The 26087-nt window shown below is 46.4% G+C and overlaps 3 protein-coding genes across 6 annotated transcripts in view; all 3 read right to left on the minus strand.

The window, feature by feature from the left end:
* The window catches only part of col12a1b (collagen, type XII, alpha 1b), a 48788-nt gene extending 38500 nt beyond the window's left edge, over window positions 1–10288 (minus strand). For 2 of the 4 annotated variants that reach the window (XM_057016698.1, XM_057016696.1), the window contains exons 1-12: window positions 9987–10288; window positions 9332–9446; window positions 6289–6405; window positions 5152–5295; window positions 4962–5021; window positions 4101–4364; window positions 3778–3942; window positions 3421–3594; window positions 3057–3347; window positions 2272–2874; window positions 732–1007; window positions 384–659 (exon numbers count right to left, since the gene is read on the minus strand). In XM_057016698.1, the coding sequence (XP_056872678.1) occupies window positions 384–659; window positions 732–1007; window positions 2272–2874; window positions 3057–3347; window positions 3421–3594; window positions 3778–3942; window positions 4101–4364; window positions 4962–5021; window positions 5152–5295; window positions 6289–6405; window positions 9332–9410 (2449 nt within the window). In that variant the 5' untranslated portion in view covers window positions 9411–9446; window positions 9987–10288. The remainder of the gene's footprint in view (window positions 1–383; window positions 660–731; window positions 1008–2271; window positions 2875–3056; window positions 3348–3420; window positions 3595–3777; window positions 3943–4100; window positions 4365–4961; window positions 5022–5151; window positions 5296–6288; window positions 6406–9331; window positions 9447–9986) is intronic. The other 2 variants (XM_057016697.1, XM_057016699.1) reach the window with 2 other exon arrangements.
* A 1097-nt stretch (window positions 10289–11385) lies between these two features.
* LOC130515986 (cytochrome c oxidase subunit 7A2, mitochondrial) lies at window positions 11386–13271 on the minus strand. Its single transcript, XM_057016700.1, has 4 exons — window positions 13151–13271; window positions 12749–12835; window positions 12300–12384; window positions 11386–11594 (listed from the first exon to the last, which is right to left on the minus strand). Exons 1-4 carry the CDS (start codon window positions 13166–13168, stop codon window positions 11539–11541), a joined length of 246 nt encoding a protein of 81 aa, XP_056872680.1. The 5' UTR covers window positions 13169–13271; the 3' UTR covers window positions 11386–11538.
* A 984-nt stretch (window positions 13272–14255) lies between these two features.
* LOC130515687 (filamin-A-interacting protein 1) lies at window positions 14256–24886 on the minus strand. The gene is made up of 6 exons (XM_057016101.1): window positions 24654–24886; window positions 20071–20344; window positions 19725–19898; window positions 18966–19144; window positions 14732–17468; window positions 14256–14629 (listed from the first exon to the last, which is right to left on the minus strand). Exons 2-6 carry the CDS (start codon window positions 20332–20334, stop codon window positions 14435–14437), a joined length of 3549 nt encoding a protein of 1182 aa, XP_056872081.1. The 5' UTR covers window positions 20335–20344; window positions 24654–24886; the 3' UTR covers window positions 14256–14434.
* Window positions 24887–26087: the final 1201 nt, after the last annotated feature.

Consider the following 26087-nt stretch of genomic DNA (forward strand, 5'->3'; position numbering starts at 1 on the left):
AATGAAAGCCTGAACTTGTTTAAATGAGGCTAACAATGAAGGAGGATGTCGAGACCATTCATCGCTCAGACTGACGTTTTTACTGACCCCCTGAACAAACACAATGGTCGTTTGCAGCACCTGCTGCTGATCACAGAGCAGCCTTTTGGGGATCCTTCCAGAAAATGTTTGGAATGAAGTCCATTCTGACTTCAGGACCTGTGAATTCCTAAAAGTCCTCACAGATTATTGTCATATTTGGGCTGATTAGATAATGTTCCTGTGATCCTTTCTGAAGATGCTCTGTGATGCTTTCTAATGCTCCATCATCTGCTGGTAATGGTGAACTCCCTGAGTGGAACAGGGATCTCAGAACTCTGGGTGTAGGATGCAGCTGCACTCACCTTCTGTAGTGGTGCCATCGGTCTGCTGCGCTACTCCAGGGCCACCTTGATATTCAGGGGTGACTGAGACACGGTAAGTGGTCTGAGGTAGAAGGTCCTGCAGCACAACTGTCAACTCCGGGCCGACTGTGAAGGTCTCCAGCTTTGAGCTCTCGTCACCAGCAGGCTCGTAGGTCAGTTTGTAACGAGCAACGTCTCCTGGAGCCGGTCGCCATGACACTCTGAAGCTCTGCGCACTTTCTTCTGTTACTTTTATGTTCTGCACAGAGCCTCGTTCTGCAGACGATGGCAACAAGTTCAAGATTCAGAGATTCAAAAAGAGGTTCTTGTAAATGTTGAGTAGCATACCTTCTGTTGTAGTCCCATAGCCCGTCACAGGTAAGCTGGTTCCACTTGGATACTGAGCGCTAACAGAGACTTCATAGCGGGTCAGGGGGGTGAGGTAGGGGAGGAGAGCAGTGGCGACGTCCCCGGGTACAGACATGGACACATAGTGGGTGTCTTCCCCTTCCGGCTTGAACTGGACCAAATAAGATTCAACGTTGTCGGCGTTGATCTGCCAGGAAGTCCTGAAGCTTCTGGGGCCAATATCTGAAAAGGACAGATCCCGCGGCTGGACCAGGCCTGAAGGGGGGAGAGGTAAAAACAAATATTAATGCTAACCTGAAAAATGACATATTTAGAACAAAACCAAACCGAATCCAGCAAGAAGGTCTTTCTAAAGCTTGACTGGAGCCCTCCTGTGCTAACATCAAGTGGTTAGCTCTGATTTACACAGACACACCCTGTCTGCAAACGGTCTCACAGCAGACAGTAAAAAAACAGGAAGTGTCTCCAAAGGTTGTGTCCAGTCAAAGATCTGGAGGAGACTATAAAAGCATTCCCAAGAGCTCACTGACCTCCGTCCTTCTGAAATGGAAACAGTTTAAAACAACAAGGACTCTTGCAACAGCTGGATCTCCCACCAGACTAAGCAATCTACTAACTCCATAATCACTCTTGCTGAGCTCCAGAGAGCTGCGCGAAGATGGAAGGAAGCTCGAGAACTTCCAATCAAGGTGAAGGAACATCTCAAAGATGATCTAGATTGCTCCTGAGGACTCCAAAGGCTGACATTTAGGTATGCTAAAATAGTCTGGACACATGTTCAACAAAAAGGATGAGTGAAGAGACATTTTCTAAAGACCATCTCAGCTCTCACAATGACTTTATCCTTTTAAAAAGTGACTCTTCATCTCATAGAAATCCAGTACTTCTCATGTGTGTCAACGCAAAGTTGTAGTAAAATCACAGTGACGTGACAGTAACATCTTATAGACGAAGCTGCTGGGACAAAGTGAAACCACAGTTGCGATCGGCTCCTGTTGTTGGCTTAAAATAGACTAGCAGATGTTTTTGGGAGGCCAATGACTTCACCAGCAAAACACAAAAAGTCCACTAGTGTTTACAGACACATGAAGGACAAAGATCTCCGCTCTGTGTCCTGTGCTACTAACGGAGCCATATGGTCTGCAGCTCAACAACAGCATTACATAGTGTTTGACCCAGTTTTTATATTTCCATGGGAATCATCTCCAACTTGCAGAGATCAAAAGGTGAACATCTGGAAAAGAAAAAGGGGGGGGTTTGAAGCAGACTCACATGGAGAGGTCCAGGAAATAGTTTAGTTCATGTGGACAATTGTCTGGAAGTCTGCTTCCACCCACAAATTCTAAAAATCACTGTTCCTCCATACCAACACTTTTCTGAACAAGTTACTGAGATATGGCACCAACGTGCAAATCTCAGCGCAAAAAACGAGGTCATCCCCGAGGATTCGATGGTGGCTTTTACAGAATGAACTTAAAACAATGGCAGCAGCAAAGACGAGCCCGGTAGCTCTACTCACGTCTCTGGTTGATGAGCTGGAGTTCCTGCTCAATCCTCAGGCAGATGGACTGTGTGAGCTCTTTGGAAATCCTCTGGAAAGCATCAAAGTCTTCCACAGTGTACACGTGGGTCTCCGCGGGTGCGTTGGCGATGGCCTCCAGCTCGGACCGTACGGCATCCTTCACACCCACAGCAAAGATTTCCACATCGGTATTCCTCAGATTGGCCGCTGGCTCCTGGAAGGTGTCGGAGGACTTCCCGTCTGTGATGAGGATGGTGACCCGGGGAACGTTCGCACGCGCCCCTCGGTTGGTCTGAAAGACCGTTTTCCTCACATAGGTCATGGCCTTGCCCGTGTTGGTGGACCCGCCCCGGTACGGGAAAGTCCTCAAAGCCGTGATGACAGCTTCTAGGTTGTTATGAGTGTTCAAGTAGAACTCCGTGTGGGGATCCCGACTGTACTGGACCAAACTGATCTGGACCTTATCTGGCCCGATGTCAAAGGTGTTCACCAACACCTCCAGGAAAGCTCTCACCTTAGCAAAGTTAGCCAAACCAATGCTGTAGGAGCCATCGACAAGCAGGACCACATCAGCCTGAACATCCACCCCGAGGGAACATTCTAGATGAGAAAAATGAGACGTTTGACTGAGCCATCACAAACACGTGCACAGCTAATGTGTACCTAATGCCTTGATGTTATCCATCATTGAACGTGATCAGTTTGTGGATCTAGGCCAGCTCTCTTTTAAACGGAGGTGGGGAAAATGAGGAGAGACGCATCCAACCCTGATATTTCCTCACCCAGTGATACTTTAACCGGCTCCGTCTTCTGCATGACTGTGATGGGCTCGCTGGGCGTGAGGCCCTTCAGGGCGTACAGACTGATCTGGTACTCCACATCTGGAGAAAGGTCTCTGACCACCACCGAGGTCTGGCCCACACCCACGTACACTTCCTGCCGCTTGCTGTCAGCCATCATAGGGATCATCTGCACCTTGTACCCGGAAACTTGTCCGATAGAAGGATCCCAGGTCACCCGCATGGACTTTGAAGCAACCTCCAGGACCTGAAGGTTCGACGCTGGCTCAATAGCTGCAGAAAGCAGAATTTTAGTATGAAAATGAGAATGTGTGAGTGAGATATGTCTCGCTACCACGTCTCTCACCTTCTTCTCCGCTGACAAGCGAGTTGAGTTGCTCTTCAACACCTGCACACACCTGTGAAATGAGCTCCCGCTGCACCTTCTTGATGGTGTCAAAGGTGGCGACGCTGTAGATGTGATTTCTGTAAGGTGTGGAGGCAATCAGCTTCATTTCTGCTTCATCAGTCTGTCCGACCCCTAAAATTAACAAATTATTGATGACAACCTTCTAGTCCTTCGTTTGTTCTGAGCTCAAAGAATCACGTAGGTCAGGATGATGTTCTTCACTGACTGAAGTTGGAGACATTCCTGAGTTAAGCATTCCTACATCATCGTATACTGCACGTTGTAAATGTAGGACAAAAAAATGTGACCACGCACCGAGGACAAAGACCTCCACCCCTCGACTCCGGAGCTTCTTGGCGTACTGCTCCACTGGATCCTCTGATTTACCATCTGTGATGACCACCAGCACGCTGGGAAAATCTTTCCGGGAACCGGCCTCTTCGGTGAGAGAATTCTCCAGGAGAAAGTTAAGGGCTTGTCCTGGGAAAGGGAAATGGATGAATGCTGAGATGATACTCAGATGCACTTTTAACCAAATTTCCATTTTTAACTGCCAAGTTTTCAAATTCACACATATAAATGATAGATTTCCCAAGTCGGAATAGAGTTAGGTGTTAGGTGGGAGTGATGCTGGTTACCTGTCATGGTGTCTCCACCCTTGTACGGCAGAGAGCCAATGGCGCGGAGCAGAGCTGGGCGGCTCAGGTGGGTGTTCAGGTTGAACTCCACACGAGCGTCGCTGCCATACTGGACCACGCCCACTCGGGTTTTGTCCTGCCCGATCTGAAAAGCGCTTGCTGTTGCCGAGATGAAACTGCGGATGTATTTGAAGTTGGCTCTGCCCACGCTCCACGAACCGTCCACCAAGAACAGCACATCGGCCACGGTACCAGCAGAGCATTCTGGGAGAAATATGGAGGCAAACGTGGAAGAGAAGGAAGTAATAACCATGATTAAATACAGCAAAGTGGAAGATTCTAAAATGTAGCCAAGTATTTGAAATATTCTGCTCCCAAAAACTGAATTTGTATCTGATTCTTTGGTTATATTCTGCGGTTTTGAACTCTGCAAGGCTGAATGTTGGACTCTTAGAGGCTCAAGGCTCTCTGCAAGTGCTGCTCTGACTTTCTTCTCACGCAACAGAGGGAAAAAACAGTCTGCATTGGCTGGTTGTTGTGCACGACCAGAGCAGCAGCTCTTGTAACTGAGCATCTGGAATAGTTTGGTCTGCTGTGAGCTTGCCCACCGAAGACCCCCAGACTGAGCATGTGCAGGTTCCTCCATGAAGCTGGGAGGAGGACAAACTGAAGACCAAAAGCTTCAGAGTTATAGGAGCCCTAATCTCAACCTGGCTGTACAGGGGGGCTGTTGGGTAGTGATGGACACCCCCCAGAAGGAAAAGCTGAGGTACAACAGTCCACAAATCAAGACATATGACTCAGTATCCTCAGTAAGATCCTTCAGTTAAGGCTTTAATACACAAAAGATGAGGAACTTACTGATCTGATCCGAGACGTCTGGTTTCCGAGACGACCCCCTGGTGCTGCCCGCTGACTCCACTGAAAACAAGAAGCAGGCAGATCAACAAAAAAGTCATGACAGATCTTGACAGACTGTCAAACTGATAGATTAGGATGGAGCCCTGCTGCAAAAGCAGAGCAGCTGCCAGAGAAAGGCCCAGTAACTCACGTGTGATCTGGCCGGAGATCGGCAAACTCTCCTCGGATCCAGCAAAGGCAGATATTGTTACAACATAATCCACATCTGCACTCAGATCAGAGATGGAGGTCTTTGTTGCAGATGGTGGCAGTGTAAATTCTTTTGTTGGTTCTTCTAGAAGAATTCAGAGGGAAGCCATTAGGAACCTGTGGCATGGCTTCAGCCAACACCAGGTTGAAAACCACCAACTGTAGACTGGACCGGTACCATGACTACATGATGCCAGACCATAAACTCTGCAAATAATAGACAAATAGACTTCTATACCTCACTGACATATAGGCACGATGATGCTCTGCAAAATAATGTCAACTAAAATGAGCAATAATGAACCTATCTGATCAGACTGGACTGGTAAGTGCAGTAGAAAATGTTATCTCGCTACTTTCAAAGGCTTTGACATTTTTAAATAACTCAGATATTACTTATGCCAATAGATGTTCTAATTTATTGGCTGTTTCCTCTACACAGGCCAGATAATCTTTGAATAATGTAACCAAACGAAGGCTCTCAATGTTAAGGTGGATAAAATAAACTCCAGATGAGCTTACACCGAAGAGTATGTGTCCTTTTAACACTCACAAATAAATAAAATACAGATAAATACCAGCTGCTCGAAAGGAAATAATAAATTTAAAAGAATCACTGGTGCATGGCTAGTGCTAACTGCTAGTTGGCTGGCTAATTACACTTGCTAACAGCACGAAACCTACAGGAAAACCCAACGTTTGAACGTCATAGCAGCTAATTAACTGCTCTCTGATCTGTAATCTTCATCTGTCAATCTTGTACATTACGGATCTCCAGCATTTTCGCCGAGTTTGATGGTCTTTAATGGCGTTACTGTAATTCGGAGTAGTTGTACATGAAGTTGAATGATCTATATGTTGGACTCGTTGACCTTTACAGCTGGTTAACAGACCATTTCCATGGTTAATTAGGTTTGACAGGTCTTCACGTCGGATTCTAACTGATTCTGACAGCACTCAGAATTTGCTCTTTTCTCGCTTTTATTAATTAATGTTGGCGCATCCAAACACGCGTAAAGCAGCCCGGTGTCGAGGCTTGCCTCGCGCGCGCAGCCCTCAGGTGTGATGACGCACTCACCTGGACCCCCGCTCACTTGTATCCGGTAACCCTGAATCCTGGAGCGGGGTCTGTTCCACGACATCTGCACCGAGTTCTCCTTTAAAATCTTAAACCTCAGGTCTGACGGTGGTTCCACTGCACAGCACAAACACACGACCGTTAGTTCCGCAACACCTGGAGCGCGTGTATGTCAAAGGAGCCCCCAACAGTCTGCACTTCCGGGTGAAGTTAGACGCTGAACTGTTGGAGGAAGAGCTCAAAACAAGGTTAGAGGAGTCATTTTTCTGAGGAAAATGACTGGTGGTGTTAAAAACACAGAGACAAACACAACAACAACAGCTTCACTGACCTCAATATTCAAGGAAAAACAGGTGATATTGTCTTAAATTCCAATTGTAATGAGGCTTTAGAAGCCACTACATCCGATTTGGATCTCAGAATCTGACACGCGATCCCAAAGAAAGTGAATTGAATTGATCCAGTTGAATAGATCAAAGAAGAATTCATGTGTACATGAAAAGTTTCTTCCATATTTGATGCTCTTGGTGTTTATAGACGTTTCATATTTAATCCCAGTGAAGACACATGGACCAACTGTCCTCCAGACTCAATCCAACACAAGAGGCTGAATTGATTGAACACACACACACACACACACACACACACACACACACACACTCACACACACACACAGCCTGCAGAACTGGTCAGTATTGATTACACAACGGACAACGATCAGGTTGATCCTCTCTGTTGTCTCCATTGTAACCAGGGTGTGAGTGAAGGGCTGTTTGGTGTGTTGAGGGTCCTGACTGGTTTAGTGATGACAATTATGGCGTGAAGACACATTCTAGACGTTCACTACCGTCAGTGGTGCTCGGGGGGGGGGGTCCATGCAGGGTGTGTACATGAAAGTTGTTTACAACAACTTGGAGCAAAACAAACAAAACAACTCATGTACACAAAAAGACCAAAGGTTATTGACGCTGTAAATATTTGACAACGATATTCTTCAGGTTGGAGGTCACAAACATCTGACATATTCACCTTTAGTTCACAATCAAAGCATCTTTAGGTACATCCGACATTTAACTTTAGCTCAAACACTGTTGGACCACAGGGGGCGGGGCTTATTTAACTGCAACACTGCTGCGCCAAACCCTCCTCGTTAAGATAACCATTAACTAATCCGATCTAGTTTGACCTAGTCTGATCTAGTCTGATCTAACCTGACCTAGTCTGACCTAGTCTGATCTGATCTAGTCTGATCTAGTCTGATCTAAATGAGTCAAACCTAGTCTGATCTGATCTAGTCTGATCTGATCTAGTCTGATCTAGTCTGATCTAACCTGATCTAGTCTGACCTAGTCTGATCTGATCTAGTCTGATCTGATCTGAACTAGTCTGATCTAGTCTGATCTGGTCTCATCTCTGATTCTAGATTCAATGTTAGTAAAACATTCAACATTCCCTTTAATCCACCAACCAGTTTGATCTGTTAGTGTGGAGATGAAGAATATCGTTGTCAAATATTGTGGTAAAGCCTCAACTCGGGGTCAAGGCTTGACTGGACGGACGGGGGGACAGGATGTCAAAAATGGAGGGACACCAACCTGGTGAGTCATATGGAGAGTCAAGGACGATGCTTCTGTTTCCAGAGGGCCAAAAATTCATAAACAGCTTCCAAAAATAACCAAGAGGGGCTGACACGCACGCACGCACGCACGCACGCACATGCTAACCTGTTGATTGATTCCATTCTCTGTTTCTCTCTAGCAGGTAGAGCAGTTCCACATTCACACTCTCCCCCTCTCTCTCCTCCTTCCCCCTCTCTCTTTCCTCTCCCTCTTTCTCTCCTTCCCTCTCTTTTTCCCTCTTCCTTTCTCTCTCTGTCCTTCCCTCTTTCCTCTCCCTTCCCCCTCTCTCTTGCTCCTTCCCTCCCCCCTCCATCCTCTCCCTTCTCTCCTTCTCCCCTTCTCTCTCTCTCCCCTACCCTCTCCTTCTCTCCTTCTCTCCTTCTCTCTCTCTCTCCCCTACCCTCTCCTTCTCTCTCCCCTACCCTCTCCTTCTCCTCTTCTCTCCCTCTCTCCCCTACCCTCTCCTTCTCCCCTTCTCTCCTTCTCCCCTTCTCTCCCTCTCTCTCCCCTTCCCTCTCCTCTCCCTTCTCTCCTTCTCTCCTTCTCTCTCCCCTACCCTCTCCTTCTCCCCTTCTCTCCTTCTCTCTCCCCTACCCTCTCCTTCTCCCCTTCTCTCCCTCTCTCCCCTACCCTCCTCTTCTCCCCTCTCTTTCTCTCCATCTCTCTCTCCAGGAGATCTTATATCAACAGTTTGACTTGCTGGAGAACTTCTCATCTACAATAACTGAGGCCACACTGTTTTTGCTATTCTGCTCAGATGTTTTTTCTTTCTTCTTTCCTTTCTTTAGAGAGGTTTGAGTGAATTTATCTGCTGGAAAATAAGGTGAAACTCATATTTTTGTCTTTCCGTTCCATCAGGAGAGAGGACGCAGGGAGGAAACTTGAGCACGAGCCATCTGGATTTTTCCTTTCTTTAAAAAAACAGTTTATTACAACCGGTGAACGACAGCGGCCTCCAGTGGTCAAACGGCAGGACTACAGGGGTCGCCTGAAAGTCACCGCACAGACTGAGCTGAATTCAGAAAAAGTTATTTTGTCTCTGTACATTATTCCTACAAACCAGAATTAAAAACAATTAAACATTTCTCGAATTTCTAGATTTTTTTTCCTCTGCTGGTTTCATTTTTCTTTTTCTTTCTCAGTTCAGAAGAGCTTTGGAAAGGTTCAAACTAACCAGATCTGTTTTAATGTTCAAACTGTATTTCTCTGGCATTTGTTGTCTGAAATATAGTAAAAAACAAAATAAATTGTAGCCCAAAAAACGTGTAAAGTTAAATGAGTACAAATCAATCTCAAAATCACACACGTTGGCTTTTCATTATGTGATATTTTTATTCATATGAAGGAAGGAGGGGAAGTGAAAAGAGATCAAGTGTGAAGGTCGCAGAGCAGAGATGATGGGGGTGAAGGAGGAGTGGCTTTACCTTGATCCTGAGCCCGTGAGGAGGTGGAGAGCAGCAGCGCCAGGAAGGCAGCCGCCGCCAGAGACACCGTGCGCTTCATCTTCAGCTCCGGCGGCTCAGAAGCGCATCAATAAAGCTGCGAGGGAGACGAAAGGTCCGGTTAGAACAAGCAGATTCGCTGCAGGCCGATCCTCAAAACCTTTCCGAAACCGAAATCCCTTGTGTCATCTAATTGGATTTTAGATGTTCAAATATATATATAAAAAAGTTGGAACCAAAGAGCCAGGCCCCAAGAACAAATAAAACGCACCAATTTAGAACTTTAGAAGCCGATATGATTTTTGAAAAGTGAGAAAATGTAGATCAAAAACGGCTCTTGTCTGATCAGCTCGAGTTATTCATACAGCGGTGGGTACTGTACTGGGTTGAAAATGATCCCAATCAGAGCCAAACAGCGTTAAACGAGCTGACGGTCATTCCACCCTTAAGAATCGCAGCGCACCTCCTGGCGCCGTGCGTAATTACGCACCGTGGTGCCAACAGATACTCCACGAGCGTTTGGCGAAATATCTCCATGTCAACAATAACCAAATAATCAAAACTAAAATTGTTCTGATAAATCAAGTTCCATACATCACAAGAAACAAATATAAATTCATGATAATATATAACTGACCTAGTTCGGCTGAATTATTAACATTAAACCAAAATGGAAAGTGAGATGGTCCGGTGTGGAAGTCAGGGAGCTCCGGGGGGTTCTGGTCTTCACTGACGCGTCTGCGAGCCTCTTTCCAAGTGGGAAGACTCCCCACACCATCCGCTACTTAACAGGGGGCTGCTCCCAGCTCCGCCGGCCCCGCCGCGCGTTCATACGACACCACCCGGGAGCGAATAGTGAAGTCTAATCTCTCAGAATGCTCGCGCGCGCGCGCACACACACACACACACACACTCACATAGAAAGCTAAATAGTTTTCAGCATTCCTTTCCGGTGATGGTCACGACGCGTCTCTATGCGAGGGGAGACCGCAGCGCAGACCTTTTCGCGGAAAGGGGGACCATCGGGGACCCCGAAGGTGGGGGTAGACAGAAGCTCCCCCGCCTTTTTTAAAAAAAAATTTGATGAATCAACGAGGAAACTATTGCGACGAGGAGTAAACTGAACCCTTATGTCAGGCATTTCTTTTGTAATGCATCATTCCACTTCCTGTACGCACATTTCTGGGGTCTTCGGCGGGGTCTGAATGTTGAACAACCGATATCTTTGAATGTTGCCGGCCGTCCAGGTCAAAAACGCTCCTCTTCCGCTTGATCAGGTCAAATGGACTTTGTGGATCCTTGAAGACGTTTCGCCTCATCAGTGTAAAAGCTTCAGCGCTTCCCACCAGTCAGAGAAACGTCCTCAGGAGATCCACACGGAAGCGCAACTGACCTATTCCGAACTTTGTTGGATTCAAGTGTCCATCACAAAACTCCTGATCTGAGTAAAAACAGGTTTTAACTGGAAGGTTAAGGTTTACAGACTCATGATCCAATGGTGGAAGCACTAAAATCTAAGGGATACAATCACAGGCACCCACATTTAACCGAGGTGATGGCACTCTTGACTCTGGGTGTGGTTCCGACGCTACTTCTCTTTTTGAATATATCAGGAGAGCTGCGCTTACTAGAGCAGGTCTGCACGGAACTTGTGTGAATGGGACTGATCTACATGACTAAAGTTTGTGGTCTCTGGTCACCACTGGCCCATTCCGTTTAACGATACCAGCCCATGGACGGCGAGGGATGGATTGTGGGTGAAGTGATGAGAACAGGCCCAGACGCGCTTCTGTCCTCTGCCATTAATCCAATCCTACCGGATGAGCACGAGCTATTGGCAGGATCAAATATGATCACTTCGGTGTCCCTACAGAACCGACAGCAGTGATTCCGGTCAAATACACAAAGAATGTGAAGACGTGTTCGTCGGGGGTGGATTTATCGGTAAATGGCGCCCCCTGGTGACCATCGACGGATCACAGCAGCAGGTTGTACACGTCATATTTACTGTAAAGGAAACACAGGTAACAATGTCCTGCAGGAGTAAGTCATGAGAAAAATTTATTGATCCCCAAGTCATCAGAGATTATACGGAATAAACGTTGATCCCATGAACACGACATCCCAGTCAAACAGGAAACAGAGGGTGAAGAGTTATTATTGGTGGTGGGTAAACAGATGCAAGGTCATCACTTCTTTTGAGGAAACGCCGCTTTCACCAGCTCGTACACGACATAACCTGCACCTGAGGAGAGACACAAGTCCAGGGTCAAGCACTGTTCTAGTGTGGAATGTTGCATGTTCTGCCGCTTCAAACCACAACAAAAGTATCTGAAGTGTTCTTAAACTTTGACACTCTAAAATCAGCAAAGTGAGGGAAATGTAGTGGAAATTTGTTTAAAGCTGGTAAATTCCACCAAACTGACAGCCAGTTTTCAGCCCACCGTAACAAGAAAAACCCAAATATGACTGACATCAGCTCTGTTATAAAGCTCAGCCATGGTTGACCTTCTGGAATCTTCTCTCAGCCAGTCTGACCACCAGGCTCTTGTTCACATCTCCTTTCCTCAGTCTGGTTGGACAGTTGGTTCTGAGATGTTGTGGTTCTTCTAAACTCAGAATAATGGAGACCACTGTACTCTGGGGATCCTTCAGAGCAGAACCGTCTCCTCCAGATCCTCCAGACAGCCCCATCTCTGAGCTCTGAGTCTCTGGTTTGCTTTTAATGGCAGATGATGCTGCTTCTGTAGACTGGGTGTGTCTTTATAAATTAGATCAAATTAATTGTGATCGCAGGTGAACTCCAAAAGTGAACACAAAGGCTCGTTACTTTGGCTTCATGGTGACATTAACTCAACATCTGTCCCAGCTCCTCACTGTCCAAACCAACCGCAGGACTTAATCCTGACCAACTGAACCAGACATGGTGGAAATTTGTGAATGTGCTTACCAACGATAGTAAGAACCATCGTTGATCTGTAGAGCAGAGCATCAGCAGGGCCTCCTTTTAAATGAACCGGCATTCCATTGTCCTCCTGCAGCATGCAAGGACATATAATATAGATATTATTATCTCAGATATTTATTTATCTATATCTATCTCATTAAGTTATCTGACATTTTGATTCCTTGATTAATTAAAAGCACTACACACACACACACAAGCCATTTACTTTTTACAGTTTTAGAGTTTAAAACATCCAGCCTAAAGACTGTCTCAATGTTTGGATTCAAACAGACATCCTTTTGACTGGATGGACTTTTCAAGTGGGGGAAATTAGCACATTATAATACAATCAGCCATTTTAGGTTCCAAACCCTAACCATACAGTAGTTGGTTCTGTACTGACTGAAAGGAAGGTTTAAAGACCAGGCCAGGCCCGGACCGTGTGGTTTTACCTGAAACAGCTTCTGTTTCTCCGGGACTTTGTTGACTTGTCTGGGAGCAGAGCTGGAGATGGTGCGTCGCGCCACCTGCTGGAGCGCCTGGAAACAGCATCAACCAGCAAAGTCACCACACGCAAGACACCGACCAATTTCCCAGAAATGTTACGCACAGTAATGTTTCGCCAAAAATTTGTAAAGGAGAAGCTGAAAGAATAGATAACAGTCACAGCAGCACTGAATGAGGCGGTTGGGAACTCCAGTGAATTCGGAGCTGGTTTTTAACCCCGTTAGCCGGTTAGCTAAAAATGTTGCTGGTAATGTCGCTGGTCTATGCTTCCTGGGACATACGTAGCTATTTGAATTAAAACACCAACAGCAAACAATGAACAAACTCTTGAGAAAGATCAAACTTACAAATATGTGCCTGTTCATCTTGACAGTTCCTCTTCGTACAAGGGCACCGGAAGTCTATCTACTTCTGGTCAACCGTCTTCTTCGTTGGGAAAATTAGCGTCAATTATTGTCTCTGTTTTGCTCTCTTCTGCCACCTATTGGTTATACTGTTTTCGTCGCTACACATTTTCATCATATCAATTTATGATTTTATTTCGTACCATTTAGAAATCCACTATTTTATTATTTCATTGTCTGATTTATGCCGATAACACTTATCTACATTAATATATGTAGGTTGATATATTCTTAATTTACAATGTAAAAATTGGCCAACCCAAAGAGATTTAACCTTTTCATCAGGGTGACCTCCAGTGAGGTCGCGGGGGCAGCAGCCTAAGCAGAGAGGCCCAGACTTCCCTCTCCCCAGCTACTTCTTCCAGCTCATCTGGGGGGATCCCCAGGCATTCCCAGACCAGTTGAGAGACATAGTTTTATTTCTCAATGTTTTTCAAATTTGGAACCAGACAATAGTCCAAAAAGGGAAGCTCAAAATAAACTTTATTATCTACAAGGGAAGGGGGGGGGGGGGGGGGGGGGGGGGGGGGGGGGACAATAAAACATTATTTCTGACCCGATGTACATGATAAACAATATTTCAAAATCAATCACAGACAAACTGGTGAGGGAACAAGAGTAAAAACATATTTAATATGCTGATGGAGCAGTCATATTTTGCATCCGGACATAAAGGCTTGTCTGTGCCTGAAGGTTCTGACCCAATACAGTCTAAAGCTGCCATTTTTTAAACAATTTGTGAAAAGCAATTCAAGTCTGCATGTGAAGACGAGTTTTTAAACCAGTTTGTTAAAGCAAACCCGTCATAACTGAGGCTGCAGCCCTGCAGGTCTATCGATACCGTGAAGCAAGATATCACAAAAGGACTCCAGGTTACGTTTTCTGTAGAAACGTAACCTGGTGAATCTTGATTTTCACTTAAATAATTACTGATTAGTAAAGCGATCCTCTCCCCCACACAAACAGTGCATCACCACAAAGCAAAGAGAAGTGAAGACTCTGTTATATTTTGTGCCGTTGAAAAATTCTGAAACATATTTATCATATATACTGTTGTGTTTGCAATAGTTTAATCATGAACACATGTGGTGATAAATGCCGTTAATCCAAATGCAGTGTTGTCAAGTGTTGAAGTTAATAACACATTTAAAATTTGCCATTGCAATTACAGTCCTCCCTAAAAGGAGTCAACCAGAGCTTCAGGGTCCAGTTGGAAGTTTGGCTGCTTCAAGTTTTCCCTCCTGTTGTGGAAGCAGAGCTGCAAACTTTCTGCTTCCTCAGCTCAATCTTCATCGAGTGGTTCTCAGCCCACGACTCTCTGGACACGGACGAGACGCCCAGAACCGTCTTGCTGCCGGGTCTCATCCCTCTTGACAAAGGGATGCGTGTGGAGCTGCTCCTGGGCTGCACATCCGAGCATGACTGAGAGGAACGCATAAGATTGTTGGTGATCACCATCATGTCCACTGACTCTGTGCTACGTCTGAATGTGACGAGTGCGTGTCAGCAGGTGTAGCGACTCACCGCTGCCCGTGTGGGCCTGGAGGCTGCAGAGGTGACCGGCGTGATGGTGATGCTGCTGGTCATCTTGCTCGGCGTCGTCTGAGTGGTCTTCCCTGTTGAAGGCTTGTGCGTCTGGCGTATAACTGTTCCTGTTGAAGCGTCTTTGCTGATGTCAGGTCTCAGGCACAGCAACGACATCGGCCCGCCGCGACCTTCGGGCGGCCGTTTGAACTGTGGACCCAAGTGGATGTGGATCTTGTTGTCCTCTGTGGTGACGATGTTGCTGTCGTGGTTCCTGCAGGCTGCCTGTCCAGCCTGTTTGTCCGGAATGACCTTGACCACGGTGCGGCCTGCGGTGCCAGAGTGAGGTTCAGGTGGAGCGCACGCCTCTGCCACAGGTGTACTGCTGACTGTGATGATGGACACAGGAGACGCAAGGCTCTCAGAAGTGGTTTCATCAGGACACTTGGTCCTGGAGATGGTGGTTATTGTGACTGGAGACTTGGCCTGAGCAGGACCTCCTGCTGTGGTCACAGATGCGGGCTTGGGCACTATCGTGATGCGAGGGTTGTGGGAACCAAGAGTCGGGATGATGGTTGTGCTGGAGAAAAAGTCTTCAGCTCCAGGACTGGTGATTTCCAAGGTGGCGGTGGACTTCCCGTTGTCTGGAGTGACTCGAATGCGCAGAGGATGTCCATGCTTGGGGGGCGTGTTCATGTTGGGCGGGCTGAAGAGCGACGCCCCGCTGGTGTTCTGGTGGGAGGTCTGAGTGAGTGTGATGGCGTCCTTCCTCCTCACACAGGGGATCCAGGATTTCCCCGTCCTGAGTTCTGCTGCTGACGGGGGGTATCTGTCAAGCATGGAGGGCACTTTAAGACCTTGTTGCTGCCTGAGGTTGCTCATTAGGTGGTTTTCCTCCAGGACAGATTTCCTGATGAAGCCAGCCGTCGTATCTTCCTCAGCAGCCATCAGGTCTGTCTGCACTGCTGTGGAGGTGACTGGAACGTTGACCATCCTGCTTCCGTTCATGCTGGGCCTCAGGCTGCGGCTGTAACATTTAGTGGCCTCCAGCTCCATCGTGAGGTCGTCAACGTCCTGGCTCATCGTCTTATTTCTCTCCTCCTCTTTCATGAACCGTTTCTGAAGAATTGAAAAGTCCACCTGCAGCTGAGAGAGCTGATCCTCCTTGTTCATCAGTTCATGGATCTTCTCCTTCAGGGCCTGGACATCTCCCTGCAGCTCTCTGCTTTTGGATTCCTCCATTTGAAGACGAGTTCTCAGCTCGGCTTCCAGGCTTTTGACCTCACCTTTCTCAATGGCTTTGTTTCTTGCAATCTGACTCTTTATTTCTTCCAGCATCTGTGACAGAGCCTTTGCTTTATCCTGCTCTGTTCTGAACTTCTTCTCCAGGAGGTCATACTCATCCTCCGTTTTCATTAAATCTCCTTCCACGACCTCCAGCTGCTGCAGCCTGTTCTTCAGTCGCTCTATCTCCAACGTCAGCTCTTTGACCTTGTTGTCCTGGTCAGGATTTCTGTCTTTGACCCACTTTCTCTGCATTTCTTTCTCCGACAACTCAAGTCCATCAATTCTCATTTTCATGCTGTTTACTTTGATCTTTAGGTCTTGACACCTTTCCTCTTCATCTGTGACTTTAGTCTTCAACTCATCTCTCTCCTTCATCAGATCTGCGACTTTATCCTCCATTTCTGATTTGTACTTGAGAAGTTTTTTGCTCTCGTCGATCAGCTTCTCCGTGACTTCAGTGACCTTTCCTTGTTCTACTTTAAACATCTCACTTAAATTGTCACTCTTCTCTTCCTCCTGTTTGAGCCTTTCTTCCATATTTTTCCGCTCTTCCACCAGTATAACTGTGAAGGACTTCAGCTTCATGAGATCATCTTTTAGGATCATTTCTGTCTGTTCAATCTTCGACTCTGAGCTCACAATCTCTTTCAACTGCTTCTTCACCTTCTCTAGTTCTCCAGCCAGCTCTTTCAAGGCGTGTTTTTCCTTTTCCAAGTTCGTCTGAAGCTGAGAGCATTCGCTTTTGCTTCGACTGAACAATCCCTCCAGTTTTTCCAGGTCAACGATTCTCTTTTGCAGTTTGTCCACCTCCAGCCTCAGCTCCTTGCCATGGTTCTCTTCATCCTGCAGCTTCTTTCTTAGCTCCCTGCACTGATTCTCCATTTTTGTTATCTCCTCGTCCTTTCCCTCCATCTCCAGCACCTTCTTACGGAGATTCTCTAGCTCAGCCATGAGCGTGGAGTTCCCACACTCGCCTTTGCTAATCTTCTGCCTCAGCTCCTGCAATTCCTCCTCTGACTGATGCAGCAGCTTGTTGTGTTCCTCCAGCTCTTCAAGCTTGCAGGACAACCCCTTCAGCTTCAGCCTCAGCTGCCTGCTCTGGGACTCTTCATTGGCCAGTTTGGTGCTCATTTCCTTGTGTTCCTGTGCTGACTTGGCTGCTCTGTGCTCCATCTCAGTCTCCAGCCTGAGGATGGTTTGGCCGTCCTCCTTGGCACCGGCTGTGATAGCTGCCAAACTCTGCTCCCTCTCCTGCAGTTTCTGACTCAGATCCTGGATCTTATGGTTCTGGTGATCAATCTGTTCAGTGTGTAGCTGGTGTTCCTCCACCAACATCAGGGCAAAGGACTTCAGCTTAACCAGCTCCGCCCGGACCTTCTCCAGGGTCCTGTTGTGGTCCTTGTCCCTACAAGCCTGGTAGACCTTCTCCTGCTCCAATAGCTTCTTGAGTCTAAGAAGGAGAATGCAGAGAATCCAATTATTCATTATCATATGGACAAAAGCTGCATTTCAATACACGAAGGGTGAGTCAGACGATGAACCTGTTTAACAATGTCTTCAGTGGTTGAACCAGGAAACACTCACGGTAGCTCTGCTATGACAGAATAAACCATCTGACTCTGGGATAAAGAGCCCAGGGGAGTAAAAAGCAATGTGGGATCAAGCAAAATAACAATCCAGCAGACAACAGCTTAAACAGGAGTAATTCTGCCTGAGATCCGACCCTGCAGCTCAGCGAGGAGAAATGTGGCTCAGGAACGCTACATCCAGCTGAAGTCCCAATCATCTCCGCTCCATCTCCCCACACAGACGACCGAGGGAACCCTGTTTTCCCGGTGAACCGCATACACTCACTGCTTACAGACATGAAAGCTCTTCTACTAGGTCAAACGTAATGATTGCCCATGTCAGCTGTGGTCCACCTGCAGGTTGATGGTTCCTCCTCCTGCACCGTCACACCAGGCTCATCTCCATCAGACAGGTTTCAGTCCACAGGTCTAAAAAGAGTCCAGTCGATGCTTCTGCTGTCGTTGCTCAGAGTCCAACTCCCCCATCAGCTGGAGGGCAGAGCAGGTGGAGCAGCTTTGTAATCTGCTCGGACTCTACTGGGAACACACCAGCAGAATAGAGCTCTGAGCAGAAGCTTTCATCTGCTGATGGCTTCCAGCCTCCCATACGGGGGGAAGAGGAAGGGGAGGGGGAGGGGGGAGGAAGAGGGAGGAGACGGAGGCGTGACCCAGAACAGAGTAGAGGTCCACAGGAGGCAGCAGGTACGACTCAGCTGAAAATGACCTTTAAGTCCAAATATACGTATATGTAAACTCTGAGGGGCCTGAGAGCTGCCAGGGGTGTTTCCAGAGAAACAAGAAAACCCTCAAAGATGAGTGTTTTTGTGGGCGAATCACAGAGGCTTTATGATCATAATCCTCCCGTTTCATGCAAAGAGACCAACATGGATGAAAATCTTTAATCCTTAGTGAGCGTGTGTGTGTGTGTGTGTGTGTGTGTGTGTGTGTGTGTGTGTGTGCACCGCAGGGTCGGCACATTCTACTGCTTATTCAACAAGTTTACACCATATTATTGCCATAGAGCCACATCAGCAGAGAACCTGCGATGCTCCAGCAGTCAATCAGCGTTTGTCCTCTCACGTCTCCAGAGTCCAGATTCAAATATTCAGATGATCAGAAATTCAGATGATCAGATTATCAGACATACAAACCTCAACAGCCATATAAAGAGATACTCTGTCCTGTTTTAGTTCTTTACAGGTGAGATGTTCTTCAGAGCTGTTCCACAGAAAAGTGAAGATACAGAACTCTCAGGATCGGAACTTGTTATTAAAAATAAATATAATATAATCTCATATAATATAGATATAATTTTTATCCAAATCTGAGAATTCCTTGATTAATTAAAAGCACACACACACACGCACACACACACACACCTCTCTCGCTCCTGCTCCAGCAGGTTGGTGAAGTCGTCACTCTTGTTCATGAAGTCCATGTGCTTGTGCTTCTCCTTGTCCAGCTCCATCACGGTGCGGCGGTGACACTTCTCAGCCAGCAGCAGCTGCTCCAGCATCCGTCGGTACGTCTCCTTCTGTTTCAGCTCCAGGCGGTCCAGCTGTAGCCACACGCCATCACGCCACCGTTACCGACACACATCCAGGCAGCATTTTCACTCAAGGAAAAATAAAAGTTTTCTTATGGGTTGGACGTTAGTCCCAGAAATAAGTTTTTCTTTTAATAGAAAACAAAATATTTTAAATGATTTAATCCACTTTATTCTCATATCAAAATTGTCAGCTCTAAAATCATTCAAATTGTTATTAGTTATTCTCTTCTTCCTATTTTTCCCATTAAAACAACTTGTGGATTTATATGTGCTGCAGCTTGATTGGACCTCCTGTGTTTTAAAATGTTTAAACAGCAAACTTTGTTCATTACCATGACAACCGTGTCCTCTGTGTTAGAAGTACAGCTGTAGTTGGGGGGGAGGGGATTCTAATAATTTATGCAAACTCTCATGTTTTCCCACATTTTAGCACTTGGAAATTGGAGGTTTTTCCTTCCAGGAAGTAGCTGATGGAATACTCTCAAAGATGCAAACACACAGCTAAGAGCTCTCACTCTTCACTATTTTTTTTAAATTATTTTTTATTTTTTACCATTTTACATAACCTTTTGACCCTATGGGAGCTCACCTCAGCCATGGGTACCTCGTACACATCTTCAATGTTTTGGGGCCCAGCAGTCAGGAGGCCATCTCTCTGCAGGGCCTGCAGGGGTTTGATGGGGACAGAGGAACCATAGTGGGCTTCCAGGGTCTCTGGTCCAGTTCGGTCCGACTTCAGCAGCACAATGACGTCTTCTCTGGCCTGGTGAGAAACAACACAGATCTTCTTGTTTGGGGTTTTCGAACTGCAGGGTCATATCTTTACCACAAGGTGGCGTCCCATCTTAACAAGTAAGAGGTTTTTTGATGTGTGTGTGAGGCTCTTCCTGTAATCATCGGGTGGTCTGGCTCTGGTGGACGTGGCTGGTTGTTACCTGGACTTCTCCTTCCATGACTCCCAACAGGTGCAGCAGGTCCTTCTTGGACAGATCCAGGAGCTCCTCCATCTTGCGGGACCTTTTCAGATCTCTCTTAACTGATCCACATGGGTTTTTCTTCTTGTCCTTTTCCTCCTGGGGAGCTTTTTGCCTCTTCTTCCTGAGCTCCGATGTGTTCTCCTCTCCCTGTCTGATGAATCCTGTAGTGGGCTGGTTGCATCCCTCATCTGGACCTTCCATGGGGCAGTGTCTGGAACGCATTCTCCTTTATCTGTGTAAGCAGACCAAAAAAAATATTCATTCATCTGTAGATAACATTGCCCTGCTAACACACACACAGAGTTTAATAAGTGTGTTGCTCATGGTGACCACAGGTTCTGGTTCCCTCTCTGAACTGGTCCGTCCCTGAGGATTGGGATTATTTACGGAGCCGTTTGGTGACAATTTACAGGATCAGAACACAGATAAATCTGCTAAAGAACGAGAGGAACTGCTACCTGACAGACAGCTGATCATTATGGGCTGGATCAGATCCGATTGTGAGTCAGCCGGGGAGAATCCTGGCAGTGTGTTGCTTGCAACACTGTCTGTTATTAATAGTTGTTTTGGAGGTGATGCCCGAGCTCCTGCCGCCACGGCTGATATGCCGACCCATCATCTGAACTTTCACACTGAGGTTCTGACGTCATAACTGATCAGCTTTGCATCATTCTGAATGAACCTTCAAATATTCTGCTAGTGTTTAACAGACGAGATGAGAGGAAGAACCTTTGCAGGACCTGGAAGAATAGTATCTGCTGGTTTGCCAGCAATCCTCAGATTTAATGTACCTTTTTTTAAGAAAACAAAGATTTAAGAAACGTCTCCATCTATGTAGAGGTGGAGAAAAGAGGGACAAAAATAAACCCAGCTGGAAAACTGAGGAAAGAACATCTGTAAATACAGATGTTCCACTTCCAGTTTGCGTAGAAGTCGTCGTCCTGGTTGGGCCGAGTCTCAATGGGAGCCTCAGATAAGCAAATCAGGTCTGAGTAAACAGATGTTGACAGAGTGGCCGGACTGGAGAACACAGAACAACTGATGGGAGTGCTGGAAGCTGCAGCCTGTGGTCACCACAGGGGCGACCAGCAGGTGTGCAGTCACCCCAGTCACCCCAGCACACCTGCTGGGGTGACTGGTGTTGGCTCTACTTGTTTTCGGAGGTCCATTCCAGCATCCGCTCCTGCTGAGTCTTGCCTGTATTTGCATGATATCTGATTCTTTCTGAAAATCAGCTTCACAGCCACACTTTGAAGGATCCTTTATGATCTGAAGGGGTTAAAAAGTCTGTGTTCCATGTTGAGGGCCGCTGAAATAACTATCACGTCAATGAAATGGCCACCCGATAATGTTTCTTTGAGCTATTTCTGGGGTGGAAGCACAGCAGATGCAGCTGTTTGTGGGCTGAAGTGTTGGTGTATTTTTAGCTCCTCGCTTGTGTCCAACGTGGGGAAACTCCATGGATCATTTAACCGTCCATCAGCGACCTCACGAATGCAGCACCTCCATTTCCCTCCCACCCAAACATTACCTGCTGTAAATAAACAGCTGTGAGAGTTGACCTGGTGATGGCCTCATACGGTTGATCCCACAGACAGAAACACCAGAAGAATCTTAGCGACCAAGTTCATGTTTCCTCATCAACAATGTTAGCTCATATTGTATCTTTTGACACAACTGATGACAAAACGGAACCATGTTGGCCTCTAATCATCTGCGAACCATCATTTGTGTCACCTCATCTCACCGTCACAGCTGGAAATGCTACCATCCACGAAAACAACACACTTTGAGGGAATGCTTAACCTCTGGGTTACCTTATCGATGACTGACTATAGTTAAACCAGAGTCTTAGATCATCTTTAAACACCTGCGATTGGAGTTTAAAGCAACCTGAAGACAAACAAAACAACAGCAGCTGATGGGAAATGTGTCTCTAGCTGATATAAATGACAGGAGAAGCAGGTTTGTAGTCAGTGTCATGTTGCTCAAAGCCTGCTCCCATTACCTGCCTCCTTATAGGGGGGTCTTAAGCTTCCACAGACCAGTGAGTTGCAGGGTGGCGAAGAGCCTGCTACAAAAATAGAGATTACATGTGGAGATCTTTGTAAAACGGCACATGAAATGTAAGTGAGGGGTCATTTCCCAGAGCTGAACACACTGTAAGTGTGCACACCAGTGGGTTCTGTCTGGCTCTTTGGCCGGTTCTGTGCAGAGTTGGGTCACAACAGCCAGTTTCAGAGGCTTTTGCTTGTCAAGCTGCTCCCATTTTGCGGCGGTTGACGAATCGATGGTTGTAACCTTCGTTAGGCTGAAGCATGTGTGGTTAGCTGGGCACTGCACACACACACACACACACACACACACACACACACACACACTGTTGGGTGCAATTGTTTGCTCATTAAAGGCTTTTTGTAGGAAGCTTGATGAAAAGCCATCAGAACACCAAATGACTCGGTGCAAGTCTCCTCTGGTTCCGACCGTGTCCCTCCACCACGTCAGGCAGACGTTCAGGCTGAGCCCAAGCAGGTTTTTATCCAGCCGGTGGTTTGTGAGAGCTCTAATCAGCGGTGACCGGTCCAGAAGGCTGACATCACTCCCAACATGAGGCTGACCAAACTGCCGGGTCTGGCACGCCTTTCAGATGGAATGAGCATGAAGTCACTTCCCTCATAAACTCTGGAGTGCAGGGAGGAGGCCAGGCCAGGACCCTCTGACCACAGCTTATTGTCATTGTACACTTTTACAAGCTATTTACGTGCTCCTGTGGTCAGCCTACCAGGCATTTAGCCCATCTCTGAAATGATCCATGGAGGAAAATGGTTGGAACATCCCATAATAGACCTCAGAGGAGTCTACCCAATAGGAACTTGGTTAGTGCTCTGTTGTTTGGGGACCATGCCATCACCCCTTCAGCCTCTCTGGGTTTCTTTCTAAGTGCTGAACTGAACCATGACAGGATGAAGCTCCAGCAGCAACGAGACCACCTCCTGGACTGTTGCCCCCCCCCCACTGTTCAAACATTACTCCACCCTGATTCCTGATTCCTGCCTAAAAAAAATCCTCTGACTTTCCATCGTGATGTTATCAACAGCTCGTTCTGACTTGGTTGGAACACAGAATGTCACCCAAACACACGCCCTCTGCTCTGGCCTGGCTGTTATGCTGCCATGGAAACAGCAGCCAACAGGCAGGGTGGGGGTGGGTGGGGGGTCCCAGTCCCACCATGAAGCTCCCAGGCAGATTACTGAGCTGATTTAACAGGGTGACCTCATGGTTCCTGTCTTATCTGCTGGCCTTGGGCTGGAAGACACAGTCACCCTGTAACAGAGCAGCTGCTTCTATTTTTGAATCTGGTCTCATCAGAACACAAAAAGAATCATTTTTCACAACAAAAAGTCAAAACAAAGTAAGAAAGCCCACGAGGCCTCATGTCCCAGAGCAGTAGAGCAGCATATTCTGGAACGCTGCCACTGCTAAAGACATCAGACCGTGCGACACAGCGAGTCCACTGCGACCACCTGGAGCTGATTTCCTTCGCTGGTTTCCATGTTTTCTGACCTGACGTTTGGCCACTCGCTGACATCATTAAGCAGCAAATTAAAAAACGTTCATCAGCTCATGGTGAGGACAGACATCGTCCCAGACTAAAGGCTGTTGTAGTTACACTAACAATCGTGTACACGTGGACAAAGGTCAGACGGGGAACAACAGTACGATCATTTAATTGTGAAACGTTCACACAGCATTTGTACTTGTGATATTTAATCGGAAAATGCATCATTTCTGTTCCTACAGCACATTGAAATCCAATAAGAATCTCATTCCCAGATCTGGATCCATCCCTAACCTTTTGGCGAGACAGACGCAACGGACCAAAGTGCTGACAGAACGTATGTTTGGCCGAGACATTCACCCCAGCTGGTTAGCATGCTAACCTGTGCTAGCAATATTAGCGCTGAGGCTAAAGGAATCTGTATTTTCATGGATATTAAGTCCTTCAGCTGAAACCAACTGAGACAACAGCTGAAACAGCTGAATGAGGGGCTGTGACCTCCGTGAATCAGCTGGCACTCTGGTTACAGGAAGTGATCCACCTTTTGACCTGCGTGCTAAAGCTGTGAAGCACCACCACCAAGAGGTGATGATGATGATGATGATGATGATGATGATGATGATGATGATGATGATGATGATGATGATGATGATGATGAATCTATCTGAAACGTCTGGGAGAGAACGCTGGTGTGTGTTAAACGTGCTCCGTGACCTTCAGGGGGTTTTTCACTGACGGATGATTCAACCTTAATTTCATCACAATCACCACGTCTGCCAACAACATCAGCTATGATGCTTCCCAGATGTAAATTCATTGAATGATTTAATGGACAATGAGCAAATTCCACTGCAGCAGATCATTCTGAAAATGGGACTTTCACAATAAACCATTTCTCTTTTCATCAAATGGACTTTTTGTTCTGGCCTTAATTAGAATCCTCATTGAAAAAGATGATGAGGATGTCAGCAGACTGACTTACCTGCTCTCCTCAGGCGTCTCCTCAGATGTCTGCTCAGGTGTCTCCTCAGATGCTCCTTCGGCGTCTCCTCAGGTGCCTCCCTAGATCCTTCCTCAGGTCCTTCCACAGAACTCATTCATGAGATCTTTTGCCACTCCCTCCACTCCAGGATGGTTCCCTCGGAGACCATCAGATGTCCTCTCTGCTCTTCTTCTGGACCGTCTCTCTGTACTTTAACTGTGGACGCAGATCAACTGAGGCTTCAACAAACGCTAACAGCTGAAGAAGAAAAGACCACTCCCCTCCTCTCTTCCTCCTCCTCTTTCTCCTCCTCTTTCTCCTCCTCCTCCTCCCCTTTTCTTTCTAAAGATTTTTTTCTTAAATTCTTTTATCCAATTATGAAAAATGTAACAAAATTTTGGAAATAAGACAAGAAACTGTTTAGTGTTTATAATATTTCTTCAAAAACACATTTATTTATGAATACTTGAGATTTTACAATAAAAGTTTGACCTTTTTCCTGCTCTGGCCAGTCTCCTTGTTGGTAAAGCCCTCCTCTAAAACTCTGTGATGGTTTCATATCTGAGGGAGGTTCCTCCTGGATCTTTCCTGCAGGTTCTTCTTCTCCTTGTCTTGAAGTATCTCCTCCTCTTTCTGTCAGGTTTTCAGTGAAGCTGAATGATTCATGTGTCCTTCAGCTCCTCCTTGAGTTGATCACTGCCCTTCTGAAGGTTCTAAACATCGGGAGAATGCTGGTTTCTTCAGTTCTTCTACTTGGTTCCTAATAAAGAAATGTCGGCCTGGGGTCACATCAGCAGACACAACACAGCTGAGGTGAGGAGGACCCAGCCAAGCTGTCTTGTGCTGGAGGTCACACCGCTTTCTGCTCCCTGGAACTTTTTGAAGTTGTGAATCGTGATCTGAGATGGGAAACATCTGCTGGACACACCCTCACCTCATCATTGAAAAAGAAATAAAACTGCTCTGTGCATGAGTTCCTATGAGACAGGACAACAATCCCACATCCAAACCTCCGCCAAGGTCGGAGCGTCCCCCTGAGGACTGTATTTAAATTCCTGCACCATTAAATCGTTTCTTGGAATTGTTTTGTTTTCAACTCTGTTCATTTTATAAAGTTTTTTTTTTTAAAGTGTCTGTTGATTTGCGCTGCTAACAACTTACATTTAGCATTTCCGCTGACTTATTTAATGTATCCTGATACAAACACAGACGAGTTCCCTGATGGAGGAGCTTTTAAAATGTAAAAAAGCAAGATTAAAGCATTTATACATAAGCAAAAAATAGGTCACAATCTAAATAAACATAAATTACACAAATAAATACAAATAAGAAAAGTGGAAGAAAAAGTGAATGAAAAAAATTCTGAGTAAAACTGAAAAGCTGATAAGGATTTTTGGATATCTTCTACATATTTCAGGGACTCAAGTTAAAATT

The sequence above is a fragment of the Takifugu flavidus genome, chromosome 19 (assembly GCF_003711565.1).
Source record: "Takifugu flavidus isolate HTHZ2018 chromosome 19, ASM371156v2, whole genome shotgun sequence".
Lineage (NCBI taxonomy): Eukaryota > Metazoa > Chordata > Actinopteri > Tetraodontiformes > Tetraodontidae > Takifugu > Takifugu flavidus.